General features: G+C 44.6%; 1 protein-coding gene across 4 annotated transcripts in view; it reads right to left on the bottom strand.

The window, feature by feature from the left end:
- LOC132818988 (uncharacterized) overlaps nt 1–18,600 on the bottom strand; it is a 116,123-nt gene extending 97,523 nt beyond the window's left edge. For all 4 annotated transcript variants that reach the window (XM_060830214.1, XM_060830205.1, XM_060830195.1 and 1 more), the window contains exon 1: nt 18,470–18,600. In XM_060830214.1, the coding sequence (XP_060686197.1) occupies nt 18,470–18,524 (55 nt within the window). In that variant the 5' untranslated portion in view covers nt 18,525–18,600. The remainder of the gene's footprint in view (nt 1–18,469) is intronic.
- Nucleotides 18,601–18,938: the final 338 nt, after the last annotated feature.

The following is an 18,938-nucleotide window of genomic DNA, read 5'->3' as shown; positions in this document are numbered from 1 at the left end:
TACTTTGATAGCACAACAGTAAGCCAGATATCCAAATTTGTCAATGACACAAAGATTAGTTGCTGAGTAATAGTGTAGACAGGAACTTACAATTACGGAGAGTTATTCATAGATGAAAAGAGGGTGTAAAAGTAGAAGTTCAATGCAAACATTTGTGGGATTCTTCAGCTTTGTCTTCCTTTCAATATCAACCTTGTAGTCCTTGTGTTAGTTAAAACAATTCAAATATATGCACCATCATTCACAATGGTTGGAAAAATGATCCTGTGTCTTCTTAAATCAGTCATGCTCTTAAAATGCTAAGCTCACATGTTTAATTTCTTTTCTTTTTTTCTGGATCTTCTGCTTTCTTCTCCTCTTTGTAGAGGTCAGACGTGAACTGCTGCAAGCATGTGGCATTTTCCCAGATGACATGCTGGTACCTTTGGAAGTTTGCCACATGTACCATTACATCACACTGGACAAGGGTTTTTTTTTAGGTGAATCACTACAGTAAACAGTATCTCTTGTGGAAGCTTCTTAAATCTCTTTTGGAAATTCACATAAATCCTTGTATCACAAATTTATTTATCGCATCAAACCATCTAATTTATGTGTTTTCAACTTGAGCAACCTTTTGCAAATCTCTGCTGGTTTTCTACCAGTATCCTTATAAAAACATCCTATCCAGTCCTAGCAACCTTTCACCTTTAAGTACACGCCCCCTTTCTAACAGCTACATTTTAGTCATTTTTAACTCCAGTATTTCCAACATCACCCCTCTGCAACCATGACATTTTCCCAAGATGCAAAGCACCTATCTACTACCTCAGCAATGCCTTTTGCTTTCATGTGTACATCATTTGGTTGCTAATTGGCTCATCCCCTCTTAAAGCCATATTTATACACAAGGCCAAATGAGATTTCACACCATATCTTACCAAACCTGCCTCATTAACTACCCACCCCAACTCACGGCATCCCTCAATGTTGATTCTAATCACATCTTAACATTTGCCATTCCTGGAACAACTTGCCACATTGTGGATATCTGCAGAAAACACTGACATCCTTTACCAAAAACAACAAAAGGTACGGTCCCATGTGTTCTGCAACCATTGTTTTACTTTGGTCAAGGATATGTCCACCACTTTATCTGTCTTTTGGTACAACTGACCTAAACACCCTCTCAAGATCCCCACTGTGTCCCAAAGCGTACTCCAGACCTGCATCCAATGGGAGAAAATCCCATACAGACAAACAATCAGACAATTCCAAACTGGAATTAGTGGGCGGCACGGTGGCACAGTGGTTAGCACTGCTGCCTCACAGCGCCTGAGACCCGGGTTCAATTCCCGACTCAAACGACTGACTGTGTGGAGTTTGCACGTTCTCCCCGTGTCTGCGTGGGTTTCCTCCGGGTGCTCCGGTTTCCTCCCACAATCCAAAGATGTGCGGGTCAGGTGAATTGGCCATGCTAAATTACCCGTAGCGTTAGGTAAGGGGTAAATGTAGGGGTATGGGTGGGTTGCGCTTCGGCGGGTCGGTGTGGACTTGTTGGGCCGAAGGGCCTGTTTCCACACTGTAAGTAATCTAATCTGGAGTTTTTAAATTACAATTATAGAATCTCTACAGTATGGAAAGAGGCCAATCAGCCCATCAGGTCTGCACTGATCCTCTAAAGATCCAGTCCCTATACTATCCCTGCAACCCTGCATTTCCCATGACTAATCCACCTCACCTTACATCCCTGGACTCTATTGGCATGGCTGGTCCACCTATGCTGCACATCATTGGACTGCGTGGGGAAACCGGAGTACCCGGAAGAAACCCATGCAGAAATAGGGAGAATATCCACACAGTCAATCGAGGCTGGAATCAAACCTGGGTCCCTGACACTGACTCTGCCCACCCTGACCATTGTCCCAGCTATTCTTCAGTTGTATTTTACATCTAGTTAACAGCAAGTGATAGCAGGGAACACAGCTCACAGTGGATACTATCGACACCTGGCTCCACCTGATCATTCAGGTATCCCCGGAGCCTAGATGACCCTTTTTATCTCGCTCTATCTCAACATCTTATTCCCACAAATGAACTTCCTCTTCAACTATCATCCCTGCCCCCTAAGTCCCAATATTACACCTTAATAAAGCCCCCTCTGGTTCTTTATGTTTTCTGTGGAGACCACAATGGTGGTCACTGTCGATAAACTATGTAAGACTACATTTGTATTGTTATGAGCAGTTTTGGGCTCTGTATCAAAGGAACGATGTGCTGGTGTTGGAGGGGAGCCCACAGAAGGTTTACAAGAATGATCCCCAGGATGAAGGAGTGGTTGAGAACTCTGGAATTGAATGGAATTTAGCAGAATGAGGAAGGATATCATTGAAACGTACAGAATAATGAGATGCCTGGAGAGAGTGGATGTGGAGAAAATGTTTCTACCAGTAGGAGAGACGAGGACCTGAGGGCACAGCCTCAGAGTGAAAACACAAAACTCTTTAGAACTGAGATGAGGAGGAATAACTTTAACTAGAGCACAGTGACTTCATGGAACTCGTTGCCACAGAAGGCTGTGGTGGCCAAGTCATTGAGTGTATCTAAGACAAAGATAGATAGGTTCATTATCAGTAAGGGGATCGAGGGTTATGGAGAGAAGGCGGGGGAATGGGGGTTGAGAAACATTTCAGCCATGATCGAATGACAGACGGGCCAATGGCCTAATTCTGTTCCCATGTCCTACAATCTCATGGAGAATTGTCAACATCTAATTTGATCAGCATAATTGGTAAGGTGGATGCTGACACTGAACAAGCTGCAACCCTCTTCATTGGCAACTCATTACAGCCTAGTGAGAAACTTGCCTCACTGCTTGGCAAATACATAAAAGATGCAGTGAGTTGCTCCTGATGTCAAGTTGGATTCCATTGTCACAATTCCTGTACAACCCATGTTACTCCAGCTCCAGTAAGTTTCCATCGGAGTGAGTTCTTACTGAAACCTCACATCATATTCTGAACTGACAGGAAAACTGGATGATTGTGAAATTCCATGTCGGTTGTTCTCACCCAGTAAGAACTCTAAAAAATTTAAAAGAAGACAAAACCCCTGGAATTAAAGTTTCCAAGGAGTTTTCTCAAACTCTTACCATCTGTATTGTTTTACAGGGTGTACATTGAAAGTCACTTATAGAATTTCACTGAGCAGATTAACTCTATTAGTCAGAATCTCTGCACGGAATATTTCGTTGTTATCCCTGTGAATGTCCATCTGATCAAGAAAAATGCAAGTAACAACATAAACCACAGTGTTACTGACTGGAGAAAATCCCCAATTACTCAAGAAGTACGTCAACAGAAACTTCAATTAAATACAAATTAAATGGTAGGAGTTCAGGAAAACCTCACAAAATTCTGGCGAACAAAATGTTAATGTTTTAACCTTTTGAAAAATTTGTGCCTGTTTGATTATTTATTTCCTTTTCTTCAAAGAACATCTCATCAGCCACAATGTTTTACGAGAACATTTCTGCACATTATTTCTTTGTAAACAATCTATAATTTTAGGAGACGGAAGAAAAGAAACTGTCACACGATCCATCCTGCAATCATCACTCATCCTCTTGACAAAAAGTCACAGAAAAGCAAGTTAAAAGCCAACACTAATAGTAAAAACATCCAAAGGGACAATTTGTTCAACTTGAATGTTGGATCAGTACATGTTTTGGTTGGGTGGGGCTGTCAAGTGACGTTTTCCTGTGAGCTGTATTTATACAAAATACAATGAACAATCACACAATGATTGAACTACTTTTAACATGACTGTGGTACCATATTTTATATCTGAGCATTATTCTCAAAAGATATAGTTACTGCAGACTCTCAAACCTATTATAATTGCAGTGGTAAAACTCAAACTACCATATGAACATACGAAATATGAGGGGAATGGACCATTCCACCTCATAAGTCTGCTCCATTGATATGTTTCTTTTGAACGCCACATTCCCATCTAGCCCCAATAACCTTTCATTCCCTCACCTTATAAACCTCCATCTGCCTCCAGTTTAAAAAGTATTCAAGACCTTATCTCCACCACCTTCTCATGCTAGTGCCAAAATCCTGAGAGAAAATATTTTCCTTTGTCTCTGTTGTGAATGAATGATGCCTCATTTAAAAACAGTGCGCCCATATTCTGGACTGAACCACAAGAGGAGATTTCACAAGATCATTAGACCATACGACTCAGGAACAGAAGTCGGTCCACCATGTCCATTCCACCATTCAGTGACATTGTGATTGGTCTGATAATCCACAACTCCACTTTCAAGCTTTACCTCCATTACCACTGATTCCTTAGAAGGTAGAACATAGAACTGTACAGCACAGGAACAGGCCCTTTAGCCCATGATGCTGTGTCGAACATGACGCCAAATTAAACCAATCCCTTCTGCCTGACCTTGGTCCATACCCCTCCATTCCTTGCATATTCATGTGCTATGAAAAGTCCCTTAAAATGCCTTTGTCATATCTGTCTCCACCACCATCCCTGGCAGCATGTTCCAGACTTCAACCATTCTCTGTCTAAAAAACTCATCACTCACATCTCCTTTGAATTTTCTCCCTCTCACCTTAAGTGCAAGTCCCTTAGTATTAAATATTTCAACTCTGGGAAAAGGATTCTGACCGTCAACCCTATCTATGCAGCACATAATTTTACATACTTCGATCAATTCTCCCCTCAGCCTCTGCCACTCCAGAGAAAACAACCCGAGTTTTTCTAGCTTCTCTTTATAGCTCATACCCTCTAATCTAGGCAGCATCCTGGTAAACCTATTCTGCACCCTCTCCAAAGTCTCTACATCCTTCCTGTAATGTAGCGACCAGAATTGACCACAATACTGTAAGCATGGTCTAACCAAAGTCTTATAAAGCTGCAACATGACCTCTTGACCCAATCAATAAAGGCAAGCATGCAACACACCTTCTTTACCACCCTATTTTTGCGACCACTTTCAGGGAGATATGGACTTGAACCCCAAGAACCCTCTGTACATCAATGCCATTAAGTGTAAACTTTTCCTTAACATTTGATTTCCCAAGTTGCAACACCTCACACTTATCCAATTAACCTTCTGCCATTTCTCTACTCATATCTGCAACTGATCTATATCCTGCTGTACCCTTAACTATCATCTACAAACTTACCAACCCACCCATCTACATTTTCATCCAAGTCACTTATGTACATCACAAATAACAGTGGTTTCCAGAGTTGAAAAGTATGGTGCTGGAAAAACACAGCAGGCCAGGCGGCATCTGAGGAGCAGGAAAATCGACGTTTTGGGCGTAAGCCCTTCTTCAGGAATGACCATGGTTTCCAGTACAGATCCCTGCGGAACATCACTGGTCACGAACCCACAGCCAGAAAAACACCATTCTATCATTTATCCTTTTATGGGCTCACCAATTCTGAACCCTAGCAGCCAGGTCACTGTGGATCCCATTCATCTTAACCTTCTTGATGAGCCTACCATGAGGGAGCTTGCCAAAAGCCTTGCTAAATTCTATGTAGTCAACATCTGCTGTTCTATCCTCATTGATCATCTTTGTCACCTCCTCGAAAAATTCAATCAAGTTATTAAGACATGACCCGACCTGCAGAAAGCCATGCTGACTGTTCTAATTAGGCTACGTATTTCCAAATGTATGTAAATCCCACCCCTAAGATTTCTTTCCAATGGCTTCCCAACCACCAATGTGAGACTCACCGGTCTATAGTTTCCTGGATTATCCCTATTTCCCTTCTTGAACACAGGAACAACATTAGCTACTCGCCAGTCCCCCGGGATCTCTCCAGTGGGTAGCAAGGATGCAAAGATCTTCTCAAGGCCCTGCAATCTCCTCTCTTGCCTCTCTCAATAACCTGGGGTAGATACCATGGGGCCCTGGGGATGCATCTACCTTGGTACTTTTCAAGAGAACCAACATCACTTCTTTCTTATTTGCAAAATGCCATAGCATATCAGCATGTTCCACACTAATCTCACAATCCTCTGTATCCTTCTCCTGGGGAAACACAAACACTAAGTACTCACTTAGGATCTCACCCACATTCTCTTCCTCCAAGCACAAGCTCCCCCTCCTTTATCCTTGAATGGTCCTCCCTTCTCCCTAGTTATCCTCTTGTATTTAATGTATGTATTGATTGCCTTGGGATTCTCTTTAATCCTACTTGCCAAGGTCATTTCATATTCCCTTCTCGCTCTCCTAATTCCCTGCTTGAGTTCTTTCCTGCTTTCTTAATATTCTTCATGGGTCCTGTCCGATTTTAGTTTCCTAAACCTTACATATGCATCTTTTTCCTTCTGACTAAATTCCCAATCTCCCTTGTTATCCAAGGGTTACTTTCCTTGCCATCCTTGTCCTTCCTCCTTACTGGAACTTGCCAGTCCTGAACTCTTACTAGTGGGCCTTTAAACAATTCCCACGGGTTTAGGTGAGAGTAGAACAGATATAAAAGAGACCTAAGAGACAGCTTTTTCACACAGAGGGTAGTGCAGGCATGGAATGAGCTGGCAGAGGAAGTGGCAGGCTGGTACAATTACAGCATTTAAAAGGCAGCTGGACAGGAATATGAATAGGAAGGATTTAGAGGGATAGCGGATAAGTGCTGGCAAATGGGACTAGATTAATTTAGGATATCTGATCAGCATGGACAAGTTGTAGACCGAAGAGTTTGTTTCCATGCTGTACATCTCTATGACTCCATGTCAAATGTGTACTTAACTGATAACAGTTTCTCTCAATTAACAATCTCTAGCTGCTGCCAAATACTGCTGTATTTTGCTCTCACCCAATTTAGTACCTTCCCACAAGATCCTGAATTGTCCTTATTCATAGCTATCTAATTTTAAGGAATTATGATCACTGTTTTTAAATGCTATCCCACTTTATGATTATGTCTTCAATCCCCCCATATCAAGACCATCAAAGGGATTTATACACACGTCAATCAAGTCACCCCTTGCCCTTAAAAACTCCACCAGAAACAAACCGATCGGTCTAATATTTGAGCATATGAGAACACAAATGATCCAATCTAATAGACCTCCCTGAACCAACTCCAACCGATATGCATCCTTCCTTAAACTAGGAGACCAAAACTGCAAAATGTATTTGAGATGTGGTCTCACCAATGCCCAGCATAATTGAAGCATAATATACTTATTTTTAGGATCATGTTCTCTCTTTCGTCACTACGCATAACCCCGCCCATAACCCCGCCCCCACGCCATCTCCCGTCGCTTCACGTAACCCCGCCCCCACGCTTATTTCCGTCACGACGCATGACCCCGCCCCCACGTCGAGCAACGTCACCACGTCTAACTCCGCCCCTACTTCGATCTCTGTCCCCGCCCCTAACCCCGCCCCCAGCTCCAGCTCCAGCTCCAGTCCCACACCAGGTCCTAGCTCCCAGCCCTGCCGGATTTTCACCATCCCTCCAGATCTCCCCCTCTCTGAGGATGAGAGATCAGTCCTCAGCAGGGGCCTCACCTTCGTTCCCCTACGCCCTCGGATTAATGAGTTCAACACGCGGCGAGATATTGAACAATTCTTCCGCCGCCTTCGCCTCCGTGCCTACTTTCACAACCAAGACTCCCGCCCACCCTCTGACGACCCCTTCTCCCGCCTCCAACACACCCCATCCACCTGGACACCCCGTGCAGGCCTCCTACCCGCCCTCGACCTCTTTATAGCCAACTGCCGCCGTGACATCAACCGACTCAACCTGTCCACCCCTCTCACCCACTCCAACCTCTCACCCTCAGAACGTGCAGCCCTCCACTCCCTCCGCTCCAATCCCAACCTCACCATCAAACCCGCAGACAAGGGAGGCGCGGTGGTAGTTTGGCGCACTGACCTGTACACCGCTGAAGCCAAACGCCAGCTCGCGGACGCCTCCTCTTATCGCCCCCTTGACCACGACCCCACCTCCCACCACCAAACCATCATCTCCCAGACCATCCAGGACCTCATCACCTCAGGGGATCTCCCATCCACCGCCTCCAACCTCATAGTCCCACAACCCCGCACCGCCCGTTTCTACCTCCTGCCCAAAATCCACAAACCTGCCTGCCCCGGCCGACCCATTGTCTCAGCCTGCTCCTGCCCCACCGAACTCATCTCCCAATACCTCGACACGGTCCTGTCCCCTTTAGTCCAAGAACTCCCCACCTACGTTCGGGACACCACCCACGCCCTCCACCTCCTCCAGGATTTTCGCTTCCCCGGTCCCCAACGCCTTATTTTCACTATGGACATCCAGTCCCTGTACACCTCCATCCCCCATCACGAAGGACTCAAAGCCCTCCGCTTCTTCCTTTCCCGCCGCACTAACCAGTACCCTTCCACTGACACCCTCCTTCGACTGACTGAACTGGTCCTCACCCTGAATAACTTCTCTTTTCAATCCTCCCACTTCCTCCAAACTAAAGGAGTTGCCATGGGCACCCGCATGGGCCCCAGCTATGCCTGCCTCTTCGTAGGATATGTGGAACAGTCCATCTTCCGCAACTACACTGGCACCACCCCCCACCTTTTCCTCCGCTACATCGATGACTGTATCGGCGCTGCCTCGTGCTCCCACGAGGAGGTTGAACAGTTCATCAACTTTACTAACACCTTCCATCCCGACCTGAAATTCACCTGGACTGTCTCAGACTCCTCCCTCCCCTTCCTAGACCTTTCCATTTCTATCTCGGGCGACCGACTCAACACAGACATCTATTATAAACCGACTGACTCCCACAGCTACCTGGACTACACCTCCTCCCACCCTGCCCCCTGTAAAAACGCCATCCCATATTCCCAATTCCTTCGTCTCCGCCGCATCTGCTCCCAGGAGGACCAATTCCAACACCGCACAACCCAGATGGCCTCCTTCTTCAAGGACCGCAGATTCCCCCCAGACGTGATCGACGATGCCCTCCACCGCATCTCCTCCACTTCCCGCTCCTCCGCCCTTGAGCCCCGCTCCTCCAACCGCCACCAAGACAGAACCCCACTGGTTCTCACCTACCACCCCACCAACCTGCGCATACAACGTATTATCCGCCGCCATTTCCGCCACCTCCAAACGGACCCCACCACCAAGGATATATTTCCCTCCCCTCCCCTATCAGCGTTCCGCAAGGACCACTCCCTTCGTGACTCCCTTGTCAGATCCACACCCCCCACCAACCCAACCTCCACCCCCGGCACCTTCCCCTGCAACCGCAGGAAATGTAAAACTTGCGCCCACACCTCCACACTCACTTCCCTCCAAGGCCCCAAGGGATCCTTCCATATCCGCCACAAGTTCACCTGTACCTCCACACACATCATCTATTGCATCCGCTGCACCCGATGTGGCCTCCTCTATATTGGTGAGACAGGCCGCTTACTTGCGGAACGCTTCAGAGAACACCTCTGGGCCGCCCGAACCAACCAACCCAATCACCCCGTGGCTCAACACTTTAACTCCCCCTCCCACTCCACCGAGGACATGCAGGTCCTTGGACTCCTCCACCGGCAGAACACAACTACACGACGGCTGGAGGAGGAGCGCCTCATCTTCCGCCTGGGAACCCTCCAACCACAAGGTATGAATTCAGATTTCTCCAGCTTCCTCATTTCCCCTCCCCCCACCTTGTCTCAGTCGGTTCCCTCAACTCAGCACCGCCCTCCTAACCTGCAATCCTCTTCCTGACCTCTCCGCCCCCACCCCACTCCGGCCTAACACCCTCACCTTGACCTCCTTCCACCTATCCCACCTCCATCGCCCCTCCCCCTAGTCCCTCCTCCCTACCTTTTATCTCAGCCGGCTTGGCTCTCTCTCTCTTATTCCTGATGAAGGGCTTATGCTCGAAACGTCGAATTCTCTATTCCTGAGATGCTGCCTAACCTGCTGTGCTTTGACCAGCAACACATTTGCAGCTCTCACAATAAAACACAGCATTCCAGTAACCTTCTTCGTTACTTGCTGTACCTGCATACTCACCTTTTGCGATTCATACACCAAACCAGAGTCAACTGGAGAGAAAAAAACCACTGGTTGGAGTCATCCTGGCACAAAGGAAGATGGTTATGGTTGTTGGAGATCAGTTATCTCAGCTCCAAGACAGTTCTGTAAGGGTTCCTCAGGGCTGTGTCGTAGGTCCAACCATCTTCAGCTGCTTCATCAATGACCTTCCCTAAAACCTAAGGTTAGAACTCGGACGCTTGCCAATGATTGTGCAATGTTCAGCACCTCCTCAGGTACTGAAGCAGTCTATGTCCAAATACTGAAGACCTGGACAATATCCTGGCTTGGGCTGAAAAGTGGTGGGTAATATTTGTGCCACATGAATGCCAAGCAATAAGATCCAATGAAAGACAATCTAACTACCAACCCTTGCCGTTCAATGTTGTTACTGTAGTTGTCTCTCCCACTACCAACACCTGGAGCAGAAACTGAATTGGAATTGCCATATAAGTACAGTGGCAATAAGAGCAGGTCACAGGCTAGGAGTACTGCGGTGTGTAACTCACTCCCCAAGGTCTGTCCACCATTTACAAGGCACAAGTCAGGATGTAATACTCCCCACTTGCCTGGATGGGTATACCTCCAATTACACTCAAGAAGCTTGAAACCATCCAGGACAAAGATGCCCGCTTGATAGACACCACATCCTCCAAAATATCCTTCCTCTACCAGTGACTTAGTAGCAGCAATGTGTACTATCTATAGGATGCACCGCAGAAATTCGCCAAAGATCCTTCGGTAGCACCTTCCAAACTCACAACCACTACCATCTGGAAGGACAAGGACAGAAGATGCATAGGAACACCACTATCTGCCAGTTCCCCTCCAAGTCACTCAACATCCTGATTTGGAAATATATCAGCATACCTTCAGTGTCATTAGATCAAAATCCTGAAATTCCCTCCACAACAGCCTCATTAGTCTATCTACAGCACATGGACTGCAGCAGCTTAAGAAGGCAGCTCACTGCCACTTTCCCAAGGACAATTAGGGACAGGCAATAAACCCTGGCCAGTCAGCGACATCCACGTCCCAGGAGTGAATAATTTAAAAAACTAGAACAACTGGATCCCTCTCCACATTGGATTTCTGCAGTTGTTCTCCATTTAAATAACACTCTTTCTTTCATCTTCTTGTCAAAGTAAACAAGTTTACATTTTCCCCATTATACTGCAACTGAGAGTTTTTGCACTCTCATTAAAGCTATCTATATCTATCCATCCACATCCTCTATGTCTTCTTCAAACATTCTTTCTCATGTACCTGTGTGTTATTTATAAATGTAGCTATCATGCCTTGGCTCCTGTTATCTATGCCATTGATATAAATTGTAAAAAGGTTAAGCTCCAGCACAGGTCCCTGCATGACTCCACTCATCACATCCTGCCAATCAAAGAGCCATTTGAGTATGTTGTCTGTTTTCTGTCAGCCAGCCCATCTTCTATCAATACTGCCTTTTAAACCATGAGAACCTACTTTGAACAATAACCTTTGATGTGACACCTGGCTAAATACCTTCTAGAAAGCTAAGTACAGTATGTCTACAAGCCTTCCCTTACCAACAGTACAAGTTACTCCTTCAAAGAAATTCAATAAATTGATTAAACATGATTTTCCTTACAAATTCATGATGACTCTTTCTGACTTGCTTGAGTTTTCCTGCTTTGGTCATCTTCATGATTGTTTCTAATAACGTTCCATGACAGAATCCAAGTGATGACCTACACTTTTAAGTTTTCTGCTTCCCTCCCTTTTTGAATCCTTGCTATTTTCCAGTCACATGGAACCATTCCATAATCTAGAGAATTTTGGAAAATTTATCCGACCTAACTTTTATTTATACTTGGGATGTGGGCATCACTGGCTAGGCATTTATTGCCCATACCTAACTGTCCTGGAGAGGGCAATAGTGAGCTGCTTTTTTTTAAACTGCTGCACTCCTTGGATATAGGGGCACCCTCAGTATACTTTGATTGAGTCACTCTGATAAATGGCAATATATTTCAAAATCAAGATTGTGGCATTCCCATGTGCCTATTGCCCTAGTCCTTCTAGTTGATAAGGTGGCAGGTTTGGAAGGTGCTATCAAAGAAACCTGAACTCACTGTAATGCATTTTGCTGATGGTACACAACAGTGTCATTGTGCAAGGGTCTTGGAGGGAGGCAATATTAAAAGTGGTAGATGCCTTACCAATCAAGCAGACTGCTTTGCCCTTCATGGTATTGTAGGAACTGCATCCATCCAAGCAAATGAGGAGTATTCCACCACACTCCTGACTTGTACCTTGTAGATGGTAAGCAGACATTAAAGGAGATTATATTAGAGTGGTGTTGGAATAGCACAGCAGGTTAGGCAGCATCCAAGGAGTAGGAAAATCGACATTTTAGACAAAAGTCCTTCATTTCTCATTCCTGATGAAGGACTTTTGCCCGATATGTCGATGTTCCTGCTCCTTGCTGTGCTGCCTGACATGCTGTGCTTTTCCAACACCACTCTAATCTAGACTCCGGTTTCCAGCATCTGCACTTCTCACTTTCACCATTAAGAAGACTAGAGGTGAGTTATTCACTTCAAAATTCCTCACCTCTGACTTGGTCTTGTAGCCACAGAAGTTACATGACTCATCTGGTTCAGTTTCTAGTCAATGGTAACCTGACGATGTTGATAGCATGAGATTCTGCAATGATAATGCCATTAAAAGTCATGGAATAATGGCTAGATTCTCTCAATTTGGAGATGGCCACAACCTGACGTTCATGTTACTTGCCACTTCTCAGCCCCAGACTGGATGTGACTGCAAATGGATTAGGATTGCCTCAGTATTTGAGGAGTAATGAATGTTGTTGAGCATTGCGCAATATTCAGTGAAAATCTATATTTCTGAGTGTTTCCTCAGTGAAACAGCTGAAGATGATTGGGCCTAGGACACTCTCCGAGGAACTCTTGCAGAGATGTCCTGGAGCTGAGATGACTGAACTCCAACAACCACTACCATCGTCCTAGGTGCCAGGTATGACTCCAACCAGTGGAGATTGCTTCCTCTAATTCCCACTGACTCCAGTTTCAGTCAAGTCTCCTGATTCTTTACTCAGTCAAATGCTATCTTGGCATCAAAGGCAGTATTGAATATTGCCAGCCAGTCACCCCGACATCCCACCTCTGGAGATTAGCTCTTTTGCCCTAGTTTGAACAGAGAACATAGAACATTACAGTGCAGTACAGGCCTTTTGGCTCTCGATGTTGTGCCGACCATTATCATCCATATTCTATCCAATGACCATTTAAATGCCCTTAAAGTTGGCGAGTCTACTACTGTTGCAGGCAGGCCATACCATGTTCCTACTACTCTGAGTAAAGAAACTACCTCTGATATCTGTCCTATATCTATCACACCTCAATTTAAATCTATGTCCCCTCATTCTAGCCATCATTAGCCGAAGAAAAAGGCTCTCACTGTCGACACTAGCTAACCTTCTGATTATTTTATATGTCTCAATTCTTCTCTCTACCGAAAATAACCTCAGATCCCTCAGCCTTTCCTTGTAAGGCCTTCACTCCACACCAGGCAACATCTTAGTAGATCTCCTCTGAACCCTTTCCAAAGCTTCCACATCCTTCCTATAATGCAGCATCCAGAACTGTAGTCATGGTTTGGAGATGCCTGTGTCGGACTGGGGTGTACAAAGTTAAAAATAACACAACACCAGGTTATAGTCCAACAGGTTTAATTGGAAGCACTAGCTTTCGGAGCGACGCTCCTTCATCAGGTGATTGTGGAGGACACAATTGTAAGACACAGAATTTATAGCAAAAGTTTACAATGTGATGTAACTGAAATTATACATTGAAAAATATCTTGATTATTTGTTGAGTCTTTCATCGGTTAGAATGACCATGTTAGTTTCACTTCTTTCATAAGTAAATCACAAAACTTTTTTTAAACATTAACATTCTCAGGGTAACTGTAACAATTGGTGTCAGTCAGATAACATGTTGAAGGTGTTAGCCCCCTGTGGTCCCTGTACGTGGCAGGTACTCATGTGATTCAGCCAACGTTGTCTATCTTACACATTGCAGGCAAAGATGCCCTGAGGCATGGTACATTGGGGAAACTGAGCAAAGGCTATGCAACGAATGAATGGGCACTGCACAACAATCAACAGACAGGAGTGTTCCCTCCCAGTTGGGGAACACTTCAGTGGTCCAGGACATTTGACCTCGGACCTTCGAGTGACCATCCTCCAAGGCGGACTTTGGGACAGGCAGCAGCGAAAAGTTGCCAAGTAGAGCCTGATAGCTAAGTTTTGTACCCGTAGGGAGGGCCTCAACCGGGACCTTGGGTTCATATCACATTATAGGTGACCACCATTGCAATACACACACACACACACACACACACACACACACACACACACACACACACAGGCACACATATACATAGAAATGTATACACACACACTCCTACAGACACACACTCCCACACTCACACATGCACCCTCCCGCAGACTTAGACACTTCACACTCACATACACTCACATATAAACTTTCTCACACACTCACAACCCCCCACCCCAGACAGACAGATAGACACACACATGCACACACAAAAACCCACTTGCACATATACGTTTGTGGGGTGAATTTGTACTTACTGAGTTACATTGTACATTGCTCAAAAACTGCATGAATCCATGTAAGATTCTGTTAACTCACTTTTTACATTAGATTCAGTCTAAACATTATGGCACAGACAGGGAACACAGGGGGCTAACACCTTCAACATATTATCTGGCTGACACCAATTGTTACAGTTAACTTGAGAAAGTAACTTTTAAAAAAAGTTTTGTGATTTACATATGAAAGAAGTGAAACTAACTTGGTATTCAAACAGATGAAAGACTCAACAAACAATCAAGGTAGTTTTCAATGTATAATTTCAGTTACATCACACTGTAAACTTTTGCTATAAATTCTGTGTCTTACAATTGTGTCCTCCACAACCACCTGATGAAGGAGCAGCGCTCCGAAAGCTAGTGCTTCCAATTAAACCTATTGGACTATAACCTGGGGTTGTGTGATTTTTAACTCTAGAACTGTACGCAATACTCCAGATGCGGGCACACCAGAGGTTTGTCCAGCTGCAGCATGACCTCATGGCTCCGAAACTGAATCCCTCTACTAATAAAAGCTAACACACCGTATGCCTTCTTAACAACCCTATCAACCTGGGTGGCAACTTTCAGGGATCCATGTACTTGGACACAGATCACTCTGTTCATCCATACTACCAAGAATCATACCATTAGCCTAGTGCTCTGCATTCTTGTTACTCCTTCCAAAGTGAACCATCTCACACTTTTCTGCATTAAACTCCATTTTCCACCTCTCAGCCCAGCTCTGCATTTATCTATGTCTCTCTGGAACCTAAAACATCCTTCGGCACTATCCACAACTCTACCGAGCTTCGTGTCATTTGCAAATTTACTAACCTATCCTTCCACACCCTTGTCCAGGTTATTTATAAAAATGACAACAGCAATGGCCCCAAAACAGATCCCTGCAGTACACAACTAGTAACTGAACTCTAGGATGAAAATTTCCCATCAACCACTACCCTCCGTCTTCTTCCAGCTAGCCAATTTCTTACCCAAACCGGTAAATCACCCTCAATCCCATGCCTCCGTATTTTGTGAAATAGCCCAAGGTTAAACTGAATTTGAATGGTTCTGTCAAAACCCAAACTGTGCATCAGTGAGCAGGTTCTCTCTTTGCAGGTGCTTCTTGACAGCACTGACAATGGCACCTTCGGTCACTATGCTGAGGAGAGTAAGTGCCAGTGTTGCAGCTGTAGTGAAACAGATTGGCTAGGGCCATAGCTGATTCTGGAGCACACATTTTCAGTACCAGTGTGGGAATTTATTTCCTCACTTCTTTCAATACTCGAGAATGAAGCCAATCAGGAGTTTGGGACCTGTCAGCCTACAGCTCCATCAGTTTGCTCAGCACCACTTCGCTGGTGATTGTAATTTCGCCAAGTACCCTCTCGCTTTCAAATCCTGTTTACAGCTATTAATGGAATGTTTTTCATCAACAAAAATGTTTCTAGCAGATTTGGAGAAGCTAGGAATAGCACTGGCATTGATGGAATTGTGCAGATATCTGGAAGCAAGATTGCTCCGGACATTATGCCAATCAAATTTGCATTACAACAGCATGAACAGATTACTCACTTTAGAATAAAGATCAAAAAAAGGTGAATGGAATTTCCCAAGTTATATGATTATAAGGCCAGGTAGAAATACTATATTAAGTGAACCGTATTGCCTGTTATATGCTTTGTTTGATACTAAATCATATTGAAATCAATGTAGCTGAGTATCAGGCAGGCATGTGTTAAACATTCCCTCTAAGCTACACAAATGCACATAAGTAACTTTCTTTAATTTCACATATTTATAAGAAATCGATCACACCCTTAAAAATCATATTAGCAAGTGCATTGCATAGACAAGCATTCAATCCAAGTCAATGACTTGCACAGCATGTGGTGCACTAATGTGAGAAGAGTAGGATAAGGGAGGAAAGAATGATGAAGAGGGGAGGACAGAAAGTGTTCAGAGGAAGAGCGGGCATGAGGAGAGATGAGAAACGAAGGAGGCAGGAAAGGCTTCCTGACAGTCTTGGGAAATAGCCACATGACTACTGGAGTGAAAGGCAGGCAAAAGAGAGCTGAGGAGTTCTGCCAGTAGAGATGAGTGTGACAGCAGTCAAACTTTCAGTAAGAAATATAACATTCTTTTAAGTGACTGTTGATGGAACTTTAATCAGGTTTACTTTCAGTGAAGAGATCACAGTATGCTGTACCGAGGATGCTTGCTCTGTAGGTTAGAAGATACGCCAGGGAAGGGATTTAGGAAAAATGGCAGTGGGGGAGTTCAGAACTAGATGGCATAGGTTTAGAGTGGGAGGGGAAGATATGAAAGGGACCTAAGGGGCAATATTTTGACACAGAGGATGGTGCGTGTATGGAATGAGCTGCCAGAGGAATCTGGATGGATATATGAATAGGAAGGGGATGGAGGGATATTGGCTAAGTGCTAGTAAATGGGACTAGATTAGGTTGGGATATCTGGTCGGCATGGACAAGTTGGACTGAAGGGTCTGTTTCCGTGCTGTACATCTGGAGGATTCTAATTTCCTCCACATCGTAAGATCTATTTGCTGCCACTCAGTACCACATAGACTTTAAGATTCTCATCCTCTGTGTTTAAATCTATCCATGGTTCACCCCTCACTATTTCTGTAACTTCCTCCATTTGCAAGCCCTCTGAGACTTCTACATTCTTTCAACTTTGGCCTCCTGTGCAAATCCAAACCTGATGTAATAAGGACAGTTTGCTTCCAGCATTTCTAGGCCTACTTGGAAATGACTGGCCAACCTAGTGAACCTATTGTATAGGATTATATGAATTTGCATCCATCTTTAATCAGACCAGAGCAGATGCTCTTTCTCTGTGCCCTCCAGGGACCCCACCATCACTGATGCCCGTCTCCAATCAGTTTGATTCTGTCCACTGATGTGAGGAAATGGCTGAGTGCATTGACACAGTAAAAATTAGGGAGTTATGGGTAACAACAGTGCTTTCAAACTAGCTGCACCTCTGGCCAAGTTGTTCCAGCCTGGGAAAACATTTACAATTATGTCTTACCCGCCAGAACAAACTCAACCCAATTACCAGTCTCCTCCCAATAAGCAGTAAAGTGTTAGTAGCATCTTCATCCAATAGTTTTGACAGGGAACCAGGAGTTAAAAACTGAGCCATTGACTGACCTGGAGCCAATGTAGATCAGACATAGAACTGGAAGTGATTACAGTTTAAAATTGAGCTTTGTTTATAAATATTAATCGTAGTACAACTGTTCGGGAGGCTCTCGCCAGTTCTATGCGGTATTACTGTCAAGAATTGCATTTGTTTTTAAACAGGGCACCAAAAAAAATCAGAGGTGGATTTGAAGTGAATATAAATCACTGCTCTAACTGAGCTTTGGGTATTGTACCAGCTAATGAACAGAGGTCATGGGCTTCCATTCCAGTTTTGGAACGAAATTAATTGTAATTTTCTGTATATTCTGTAAATAAGCGTCTGCGTTCACAACCAGAATTTAAAATCTGTCACTTGTAACTGTAAGAGTAGGCACTTTCTATCAATTGTTTAGCGATGTTGCTGATTACAGGAAGACCCGCCTCTTCGACTCTCATTCGTCCAGTGTCAGGAATAGTATTGTAGTCAGTAATTTAATTAGACACTGAAAACATCAATCACTTGACGCTAGATGGAAACTTCGTCTTTGTGCTCAGGGGAAACAGAAATGAATACCGTGGTGAATTGGATACTGGAACCTATTTGCCCTACTCTTACCTTCATCGTGTGCGATAGTTACTAAGGAGAGCAGGATCAAGAAGCACAGGCTCATGTTGTGTGGCACTCGGTGCAGAGTATTGCTGCTCCTGAGATCTGGTCTTCCATTCCGTGCAGTCACTGTTGGCCCTGTTCTGGGCAGTTTGCCAGCGACGTGCAGCGCTCACCGCTTACTGTCATCATACAAGGCGGAGCTGCAGCTGGATGGAGCTGCCACTACAGCTCCTTGGTATTAACTATCAGGACAGGCAGCGTGTCCAAACGTTCCTGCACCATTCCCACATCATGAAGCAAGACTGAAGATTTTGTTTTTAGTCTCGCAATCCCTGCGTTCCTACAATTTCTGTGTGACCTACCTTTTACGAGATTGTGTGTGAAAACTTGTAATTCCGCTTGATGGCGAAAGACGGCACTCCCCGTAACCCTCAAATCGCTTTCTGATTTTTTTTTTAACGCATGTTTTAACACA

This window comes from Hemiscyllium ocellatum, chromosome 1 (genome assembly GCF_020745735.1).
Source record: "Hemiscyllium ocellatum isolate sHemOce1 chromosome 1, sHemOce1.pat.X.cur, whole genome shotgun sequence".
In the NCBI taxonomy this organism is placed as follows: domain Eukaryota; kingdom Metazoa; phylum Chordata; class Chondrichthyes; order Orectolobiformes; family Hemiscylliidae; genus Hemiscyllium; species Hemiscyllium ocellatum.
Note: the sequence above shows the minus strand (reverse complement) of the source record. Positions and strands in the feature narration are given on the sequence as shown.